At 48.1% G+C, this 10,442-nt stretch overlaps 1 protein-coding gene and 1 pseudogene across 4 annotated transcripts; one reads left to right on the top strand and one right to left on the bottom strand.

Annotated features, from left to right (window-relative positions):
* The first annotated feature begins 252 nt into the window (after nucleotides 1-252).
* On the top strand, nucleotides 253-4,061 carry LOC120640264 (DNA-directed RNA polymerase II subunit 4-like). 4 transcript variants are annotated; one of them, XM_039916127.1, is made up of 11 exons: nucleotides 253-460; nucleotides 628-672; nucleotides 757-903; nucleotides 1,596-1,694; nucleotides 1,848-1,952; nucleotides 2,912-3,023; nucleotides 3,135-3,212; nucleotides 3,327-3,360; nucleotides 3,452-3,520; nucleotides 3,610-3,704; nucleotides 3,800-4,061. In XM_039916127.1, exons 3-10 carry the CDS (start codon nucleotides 816-818, stop codon nucleotides 3,682-3,684), a joined length of 660 nt encoding a protein of 219 aa, XP_039772061.1. In that variant the 5' UTR covers nucleotides 253-460; nucleotides 628-672; nucleotides 757-815; the 3' UTR covers nucleotides 3,685-3,704; nucleotides 3,800-4,061. The 4 variants fall into 4 exon arrangements, with proteins under 4 accessions (XP_039772061.1, XP_039772054.1, XP_039772067.1 ...); XM_039916137.1 differs by having other exon boundaries at nucleotides 350-460; nucleotides 3,797-4,043; XM_039916120.1 differs by lacking the exon at nucleotides 628-672 and having other exon boundaries at nucleotides 255-460.
* A 422-nt stretch (nucleotides 4,062-4,483) lies between these two features.
* Nucleotides 4,484-5,974, bottom strand: LOC120640253 (annotated as a pseudogene).
* Nucleotides 5,975-10,442: the final 4,468 nt, after the last annotated feature.

Raw genomic sequence — 10,442 nt, 5'->3', positions numbered from 1 at the left:
CGGCCCAATTTCCGCTCCATCGGTCATGACGCCTCATCAGTACCACGAGCCTAGTTTGCTTTTCTCCTACTGCTTTGGCATCCGCCATCTTCCATCAACCGCCTGCTCCACTGAATTAGCTAGATACGTGCCAAAAAATGATGTTAACACTTAACAGTGATTATAGGATAGATATTTCTTGTAGTTACGTTTTCAGGGTTGTGATCGTGTCGCACCCATACATCGGGTCTCACCGCTGTAGTTGGGATTTTTTTTTTGTTGATCGGCTGTAGTTGGGAATTGGACGCCCCAGTCGAGCGAGCTCACTCACCACACCACCTCCTCACTCTGTTTTTAACCTTCCCCTTCTCTCGAACTCTCCTCCGTTGCTCTTCCTCCCTGGGGGAGACGACTGGGCGAGCGGCGGCGCCATTTGTCACGTCCTCGCCAGCCCTTTGCCGGCGACGAGCGCATCCTCCAGGTATGCCCGCCCCTTCTATTTCCTTCTGCTGTGCGAGGCGGAGCACCCCAAACCCTAACAAAACTATTTTTATTCGGATCTGAATCCATTTACAATATATTACCTACTAACTTCGATTTCGTTTGCAAAAATTACCGGGTGTACATGTGTACACCCGTGTCCTATAGCTGGGTCCGCCCCTGTTACTCCATGGTGATTTAGGGAAGGACTATGTATGATGGGAAAGATTCTTCACTGAAGGCTCTAACACTATTCGCATTGCAATTTTGTGATTGATTCAAATATGAATAATGTAGGTTTTGAGAAGCAGAACTTGTGCGCATCTTTTGGTTAAGAGTCTCAACAAGTTTTGCCAATGGATCGAGTACCGAATGGAAAGCACAAGGGTTCTGTCAACCGGCCAGTTGTGCTCGATTCATCAGATTCTGACTCTGACTCTGAAGGTAACGGCAAATTCAGTTTTCATGTTACAATTTTTGCCATTCTATAACTCATGAAATGCTCCAGCACCCATTTGACACATGTATTTATGATTGAACTCCTGACATTCTTGACATGTAGACATGTTATGCTGTTCTCTTGTATAGCGTTTATTACATGTAAGGATGCCCCTAGGACTAGTTCATTGAGGGGAGGAAAAAGTACCTCCATTATTGTTTGTGTTTGGTTTTAATCATTGGATTCCAAAACTCTATGGCAGTGCCCATCAGCTTTTATTGGCAGGCTCCATACAGTTGATATGCTACTAAAGAAAAATTGGCGGCATATGAATAGGAGCTTTCCATGTTTTTTTATTCACACAGCATACATTCATGGTCTAGTCATTGACACCGATTAAATGTGAATGCACATATCATTTTGATTGCAAGTGCACTACAAACTACTCTTGAATCATGATTTGTGGGTGCGCTGTGGACATAACACCTGCCAGGTGGTGATAATTGAGCTCAATATATGTTGTATGATTGTATTTTATTTTTCAGTATTATGGTAAGAGCAAATATGGGACATTGGAACCCCATCACATCAAGAAAATTCTGAAATATAGGATGTAGCTGAATGTTACTGCCCATGAATAATGTCATGCATGGTTGAAATTGAAACCTGCAGCACTCACAGCACTTCCTGTTTCTAGGTTTTGTAGAAGAGCTTACTCCTGTTCATTCCAAGCCAAATGGGAAGGCTTCATCTGGGAGCCTAAAAACTGGTGGGAAGGGTTCGTCTTTCTCTAAAGGTATGCACGCACAATGCTACTACACATGATCCCCTTAGAAAGTTACTTAAATATTTGTGCTATAAGATCAGAGTGTTTACCTCTGTACTGTAGTTGCATTAATTTTCTTTTTCACATGTTATGTTCTTAGTGTTAATTTCTCTCTCTTTTTAGGAAAAGCAAGCCAAGGAAAGGCATACAGTGGTGGCAAAGGTGGAAAGGGCTCTTCATCAAATGTAGTGCCTACTAAGTCTGATGCAGAACTAAAGCTGGAGCTTGGTCAGTTCCCTTCAGTGAAATTCTCAAAATGAAGCTTATTTTGATGATCATTACTCAATCTTGTAATGCTGAAATAGACTACTAGTGATAGGACGCTATGGTTTTATTGCCATTCTAGGAATCTAGGCTCAAATTTTAGCAGTTCATGTTGTGAAAAGAAAGCCCACCTGTGCCTGGTTTGGTAATTCACTAGTTGTGTTTTTGGTACCTCAAGTTTTGAACTCATGCTGCTTCTTGGCTTTGGGACTTCTTCCCCACTTTATTTTATCTGTTCTTCACCTTGAGAAAACTAGGTTAGGGAGGGTCTGTATAAGGACTAGTGGACTAGACAGTTGCTTTTTCCTCAACATATCTTCATAATCAAGTTATGGACCATATGAAGATTAGACTGTGGTTTGTGAGCGATTGGAACGCGTCTTTATTTGTTGCCTGCACCTGTATAGTTGTATTTTGTTGTCAACAATGGATTAAATGCTCTCACTGGCCCCTTGTATTTTGTCCCGCATAATTTTTCATTTTCCCCTCCCATTTGTAAATCTGGTCATTCTTCACTTAAGTTGGTCAGCTGGATCTGGTTCTTGCATTTATCTGTTTGTAGAAGTGTGAGATAGTGAGTGGGTGTTGTTATTAAGCAATTTTTTGCTTGTTGGTGTATGCACAAAAGGTGTTTGAGAAAATGCATTAAAAATTAGCTATATTTGTGTTGTCCTGGCATGAGTTCGAGAGCTCAAATGTCATCTTAGTGGTATACGAGACATTCTTATGGTCGTGTGTGTCTGTGTCTGAGGGCTGGTGTGTTTTATGCCATTGTGAATGTGGTATGCTGACACTATTCTGAATGAGCAGTAGTCTGATTTCCATGAGCCCTTATCTCTAAACAAGTCGCATAACCTTATCCTGCGACCTTCCCTTGTAATCTCAAGAATGGAAATAATTTGTGCTGTTATTATTGGTTGCAGATATCCCTCCAAACTCTAAGATGCTAATGAATTGTGAAGCAGCTGAACTGTTGCAAGAAATTCATGAGCATATGGCTATCTTATCAGAGGATCCCAAAATCAAAATTCCTGAGTAAGTTTATTGCTGCTTGTGTTTTGTTCTGCCTGACTAATCATTCTCTGTGCTATGTTCAAGCCTCTTAGTTGTTCAGCTTCTCTATACTCCTCGTTGTTGCCTGTGCAGGTCATTTGACAAAGCTTTCCAATATGCAAAAGATGGAAACCATTTCAGAACTGCTGGCTCTGTAAAACAAGCTCTGGAGTATCCTCTATTTATTAAGGCTGTAGAGCTATTAGAAGTAACTTCTTATTATAGAGTTGTATAATTCATCAATCATGCATGTTAGCAGTTCAGTTCCTTGACTTGTTGCTGTAGACCACTTAAAAAATGCGGTGTTAATGATGGTGAGGTTAGTTACTTAATTTCTTCTTCCTTTCTTGACTTTTCTTTATGTAGCACCACCCTCATCTAACTCCTCCACTTTTTTGTGCTTGCAACAGATATGCATGATAGCAAACATTGGGCCAGAGACCGTTGAAGAGGTCTATGCACTGATGCCATCTCTCAAGGTCAGCCTCTCTCTTGGCACTTCAGTACTCTTATATTCTGAACCTACCATCATCGAACTTTTGTAAAATCCAAATTTGTTTCTATCCAGGCCAATAGGTCAGTTAACGAAGGTCCAATCACTGAAGTTCTTGCTACTCTCGCCAACATAAAAGCAGTCAAGTGAATCTCCATGGAGCTAGGCAGGTAAACCCCTGCAGATGTTTGAACTTTGAATAACACCTCTATCCTGATTGAACACCGTTCTTACTGGCCTCCACTGCCACCTGAATCTGAAGCAGCAATGTTGCTGATCAAGGAACTTGGAATCTGCAAACAGACCGTTTGATGTTTTTGGATGTTCTGCATAGTCGGTTTATGCTTTACATGTAAAACCGTAGCGTGTGCTGCATGAACTCCTCTAGGATATCTAACTGCTGAAAGTGCAGATTCAGCTGAGTGGTTGAACTAGTCTACTCAGAACTGTTAAGCACTTTGTGCACTTGTGGCTACTAGCTTGAACAATGAAGCTGTTGACTTGCTGCATCTGTTTATCTGTTGCCATCCGCTGATTCGTGCCTCTCGACGTATCTGAATCTGTTTGCTTCGAGTTTATGCGAAGTACTGATTTGTACCAGGTTTGGTTTAGCGTTCTATATTTCAATGGGGCATAGACTGAACTTTAAGGTGAGATGTCTATAAAAGTATAGAAATATCCTTTCACGGTTAGATTATACTGCTGTTGTGTCTAAATGCGCATGGCGAGGGGTGGTTTGATCTTTTCATAGTTTAGAGGTTGGTTTAGTTCAAATTATGGACTAGATAGGTCTTGAGAACTAATGGACTAAACTTTAGTTTGCATTTAGTCCACCTATTTAAATCACTAGATAGGTTTTGAGAACTAATGGACTAAACTTTAGTCTGCATTTAGTCCACCTATTTAGATCACATAATAGACTAACTTTAGGTCTAAAGTTTAGTCCATGGATCCAAACATGACCGTAATGTTCTGCATTTTCATTGAGAATCAGCAGCGAAGGCTCCTGTTGGCTAAGTACACGTCTTAAGTTATGAAGCCGAGAGAATTACAGCATGACGTTTTGCTGCGGACCTCACGTCGATCGGCCGCACCCACAGACGCTTGACTTGCTGGTCACTGTCTAGCGGTCGTTGGGTAGTCGAACGGCAGCGGCTCAACGTCGTCGCTGAGCGGCCCAGCGTGCCGGAACCCGTACGCCCTGAGCACCTAGTCGTCGGCGAAGTTGAGAGCGCGGCGCATGCCCTCGTCGCAGCTGGACCCGGTGTAGTGCTCGTTCCGCTGCCCGCTGCAGGGCTGGCACCCCGTGAAGTGCGTCACGAAGGGCCGGCGCCACCCGTTCACTCCGGCCTCCGCCAGCCCGGCCCTCGCCAGCACCGCGTTCCTCGCCGCGGCGCGCGCCGCGTGCTCGACCTCCGCGCGCCGCCGTCGCAGCGCGGCCGACCCCGGTCGCCGCTCCATGGCCTCGTACCGTTCCGTGATGTTGCCGAGCCGCCCCACGATCTCCAGCCAGTAGCCCTCGAAGTAGTAGTCGCTCTCGAGGAACACCTTCTCCCGCCACGGGCTGCTGCTCTGCAGCAGCATGTACACGAGCGCCGACTGGTCGTCCGACTCGTCGAACACCTTGTCCCCGAACGTGGACTTGAGCACGGCGCCCCAGCGCCGGTAGTCCGGGGAGTCGGGCCCCATGGCGGCCCACGCGTCCATGAAGTCGAGCGACCACTGGCAGTTCCGGATGAGGAACACCCCGGCGTTGAGGCTGGTCCAGGACCTGGCCTCGAACACGAGGCGCGGCCAGCCGTGGACGACGAGGTTGTGGCCGCGGTACCGGCGCAGCGTGGGGCGGAAGTCCATGTCGGTGAGCACGGCGTCCGAGTCCACCCACCACACCCACTCCGCCTCCGGGTGCGCCACCATGGCGGCGCGGATCGCCGGTATCTTGGCCCAGTACCGGTCCATCGACGGCCGCAGCAGCGCCGTGTTGTACAGCAGCTGCACGCCGCGGAGCCGGCAGTAGTCCGCCTTGTTCTTGAGCAGCCGCGTCAGCGTGTGGTCGCCGCCGGGGGCCCCGCACGGCGCCGGCTGCGAGCCGGACACCATCAGGACGCGCTCCCCGCCGCGGGAGAGCTCCGGGTGCGCGCGCGCCCACCCGGCGCGCTTCTCGTCCCACCCCGCGATGGGCCGGTCCACGGTGTACGCCAGCGCCGGGTCATCGTAGAACGTGCGGCCGCCGCCGCCCGCGGAGGAGCCGGCGCGCAGGGCGGCCGCCGCCGCCCGCGGAGGAGCCGGCGCGCAGGGCGGCCGCTGCTCCCTCGTAGTTGGAGTCCGGCTGGGCGAACGGGTTGGCGAGCGCGAGCAGCAGCACGGTGGCGACGACGGCGCCTGCGGCGAAGAGGAGCGCGTCGACGAGCAACGACGGCTTCGCGGCGCGCTGCGGCATCGTGAGCTCTCGCTCGGTAGCTCCGGATGCACACTGCGCACGCAGGCGTGTCGCGCCACATACATAACGGACGTTCTGGCCGCGGCGGGAACAGTAGGGGTTTTGCGGCGCGGCCACGTACGCCAGAGGCCCTCCGGGTCCAGGAGCGTTTGCAGCCGTCGGCCGAGAGCCCGGGTGGTGGAGATTGGTCGTGGATGGCAGCTTTCGGCGGCGCCGGCGTCGGCGCGCGCGGCGCGAGGCCAATCCCGTGTTGCCGTGTTGGCGAGGCGAGGCCACGCACTAGGTAGCACACGGGGACACACACACAGCGGTGCAGTCCCCGGCGGCTTGCAGCTTCGGACTTAGCGACTAGTGCTGACAGCGTGACACCGATCTACAGTGTCTAGAAGCCTAGATGCAAGAGCAGGACAAATCTGCAGGATGCAGCTTGTGAACAATGATTGTTTTTTTGCGGGAAACCGTTGCTTCTTTTTCTAAGTGATATACTAGCCACTGTAGACACTTTCTCTTCACTTGACTACTACTTGCAATAGAAAGAAACCGTGAGTTGTGGCTGGCTTTTCCAAGAGTTTATTTTTCCTGTCTTCGTAATTGTACCGTACCCCGGTTTGCAATGCAGAGAGCAGACGGCACAGTGATGCGTTCTTGACCATGACCGGACCGGAGGGCTATCGGAGTGGCCTGGCAACTGGCAAGTGTTCTGCTGCTGCGGTGTGGCGCATGAGCCTGCTGTTCTTGCGCGGTACGAGGAGCTACTGCAGGAAAGCCTGCGCCGCATGCGGATTGGGCAGTCAACCACGGCCCAAGTCACCGATCAGTGCCCTTTCCAGGCACACATGCGTAGCGGAGACAGTAAACCCGCTAAAGCATCGTGGCTACATGCCCTCGAATTCGAAGGGCCCCAAAAATAGTATAGATTAAGTATAATCATGTAGAAGTTTTAATTTAATTGATTGTTGACTCAATTTGTGATAAAACATAGTTCAGATCGTTTCTAAAAGATAAATCGTCAAAGATGTACGCTTGCCGCTTCCTTTCGGACGACACATCACTCTTGCCGACTACTATCATTTAATATTCGATCATGCACTAGACCACTAGGCTCCAATCCATTATTTTTCACGGGCCCCCGGATTCGCCCCTGAGCATCACCCACGACTCCGCTGTTCAGTTCAGGGATGCCGGTCACGAGCACGGTTCTAGTACTTGCCCTGCTGCCCCTGCGGCTTGCTTGATGCACGACGCGCAGAAGACGGCGGGGTTGGATGACCCGGTGGATGCTGGCTTGCTCGCTGGGGACGACGTGTCCTGCACTCCTGCTTCAGCTGGCGTTTTTTTTTTTACATTTTAAAAAAAAATTACAGAAATATATTTTGGTTTTTAAAATTTACAGTTCTATACCCCTACCGCCCGGCAGGGGGGCGGCAGGCCCCCTGCCGCCCCCCTGCCGGGCGGTAGGGACCTGTTTGTAAACAAAAATAAAATTTATTTGCGAATCAGGCCTTGATAGGGGCCTGCCGCCCCCCTGTCGGGCGGCAGGCCCCCTGCCGCCCTACCAGTTGGCGGCAGGGGGCCGGCCGCCCGGCAGGGGGGCGGCATGCTCTCTCCTCAAATATAAAACTCCGTCACTTTCCTCTACGCCCTCATTTTGTGCCCACGAGATCCAGAGAGGGGAGAGGGAGAGAGGAGGGGTGAGGGAGGTAAAAAAAAACCAGCGAAGCCCTGCAGGATTTTGGATCCAAACCGCAGGTAACCAATATTTCTCAACTTTGTCATTCCAGTTTTTTTTTCATGTATAATTTTATGATTAGTATTTTTTATTATTGTAATCACTTAGGGTTCGGATTAGTGGTTATAATTGAAGGCATAGTATATTTGTAGATATTAGATTAACTAAAATGAAATCTTTGCATGGCCAGATATGTCGAGCAAAGTGGCATTTCAAGTTCATTACGGTGACTTCTATAGAATTACTCATGATTCCTATGGAGTAAATCTATCAGCATTGGAAAGAAGACAGTGCAGTCTAGACAAACCCCTAGAGAGGAGTTTTGAGTCCATACGGAAATGTCTTCACAAGATGTTCAATGTGAATTTAAAGACCCATTTGCTTACGGTTCATACCTTGACTTCCTGGGAAGCTAATGGGGATTTCTGGGAGTTGACGCATATAAGTAGTACGGAAGAATGACAACATTACATGCACGCAGCTCTTGAAAGTGGGTGGCCTCTCGCAATGGTAATTCAGATTCACCAGAAGACCGGTGATTTAGGTGAAGGCTCAACACACACAACATCTGACTGCAATGAAGAGATGGAAGAGGATAAAAAAGAAGAGAACATGCAAGCTCCAGAACAAGAACCACAACCACAACCACAAGGTTTAGCAGATGAAGGCGAGCGGATACCTGGAATTGTGGAGGACATGGAGAAAGAAGACCAGGATGCACAAATAATAGAGCAATGTGGGGACTCATCGGACGATGAGCGCTTCCCAGTGTTAGGTGAATGGCGTAAAGAGGGTTTTGATAATCCAGTGGTACAAGATATTAGATGTCCAGAGTTTGAATACAGAGTGAATGAGGTCATACAAGGGGCAAAGTATCGTACCATTGAGGATGTGAAGGATGCTGTGAAACTCTGGGCTGTATCTCTGAGGAAGGAATTCAGAGTACTGAAGTCTAATAGCAAAGAATACGAGGTGAGGTGTGCAGATAGAGACTGTACATGGCGAGTGCATGCATATAAGGGAAAGTTCAAGACACACTGGGAATGTTCAATTGTTACACCACATACTTGTAGATTGACAGGTGTTGTGGGACATCATCGTAATATCACATCAACTTTCGTGGCTAAGAAGATGTATGGGGTGATTCTTAACAAAATGGATTATGAGCCTGCATTGATAATTAGGGACATTGAACAGAATTTCCAGTATGTGATCAGCTATGCAAAGGCTTGGCGGGCTAAACAAAAAGTATTTGAGATGAGGTTTGGCACTTATGAAGCATCATATGACAACCTACCTCGTATGCTTGAAGCTATTATGCACAGAAATCCTGGAAGTGCTTTTGATACATACAGTGTACCGAGTTTGTCAGGGGGGCCAAGCATTCTGCTGCGAGCTTTCTTCTGCATTGGAGCACGTGTGAGGGCATTCATTTACTGCCTTCCTGTTCTGTGTATTGACGGCACTTTCCTGACAGGGAAATATAAGGGAACAATATTGACGGCAATCGGAATTGATTGCAATAAGCAGATAGTTCCCATCGCCTTTGCCTTTGTTGAGAATGAGAACACAGAAAGCTGGTACTGGTTTCTTCAACGTCTGAAGATTCACGTTGTTGCTGGAAGGCCTAATGTTTGCCTTATCAGTGATAGACATGCAGGTCTACTTGCAGCTATAAGGCAGCTCCAAGAAGGTAGTCAATCTTCACGTCCTATATGGCCAGATGTTGTCAATAGGTGGTGTGTGAGGCATATGGCTGCTAACTTTTATGAGCGGTTCAAGAATAAAGATCTGATGAATTTGTTCAAGCGATTGTGCACTCAGAATCAGCAGAGGAAGTTTGATGCTTTGTGGGGTATAATTGATGACATGAGCGCTGAATTGCTTAAGAGCCAGACCTCATCATCCAGCAGGAGACGTTCTACAGATTCATTAGTTGGACATGCTAAGCCATTTTCACAGTGGATTGATGGTGCTCCTAAAGAGAAGTAGTCACTTCTGTATGACACAGATGGGAGACGTTATGGGATCGAGACGACCAACCATGCTGAATGTTACAATATGGTAATGCGTCGTGTTCGTGGATTTCCTCTTGTTGGCATTGTTGAGTTCATCATGTATGGATGTATAAGGTATTTTCGGGAGCGATACGCATCAGCCGCTCCCTTACTTAATGATCCAGGAGTGCATTTTTGCAGAAGGGTCAATGAGTACATGGAGAAAAAAATTGAAAAGTCTCGATTTCACTCAGTCATATCGATGGGCACAAAGGAGCAAAGATTTGAGGTATCATGCAGGGACAGGACCGGACAGGGTGTCCGCAGACAAAGGGTAATTCAAGAAGTTTTGATAACCATTTGACGGGAGGGTGTTCTGCCGATGTCAGAAGCCAAAGGTGCATCACTTACCATGCTCCCATGTCATCGCGGCTTGTTCTGTATCTGGGTTAGATGCTGCGTCCTATGTTTCTCAATATTTCACAAAAGAAGCCGCAGCACAGACTTGGTGCCATGAGATATACGGCATCGGTATTCTAGGCCCATTCACTCAAAAAAATCCCAATCCAATGCTCATCCCTGATGCAGCTACGAAGCGGGGCATAGGCCGACGACAAACACGTCGGATCCGGAACGGAATGGACGAGTCGGAGGCTGGAAAGAGGAAAAAACGTTGCAACTTGTGTGGAGCGGATGGTCACACTTACAAGAAGTGCCCACAACTTTCAGTACCCACTGCTGC

Source organism: Panicum virgatum, chromosome 1K (assembly GCF_016808335.1).
Source record: "Panicum virgatum strain AP13 chromosome 1K, P.virgatum_v5, whole genome shotgun sequence".
NCBI lineage: Eukaryota > Viridiplantae > Streptophyta > Magnoliopsida > Poales > Poaceae > Panicum > Panicum virgatum.
Note: the sequence above shows the minus strand (reverse complement) of the source record. Positions and strands in the feature narration are given on the sequence as shown.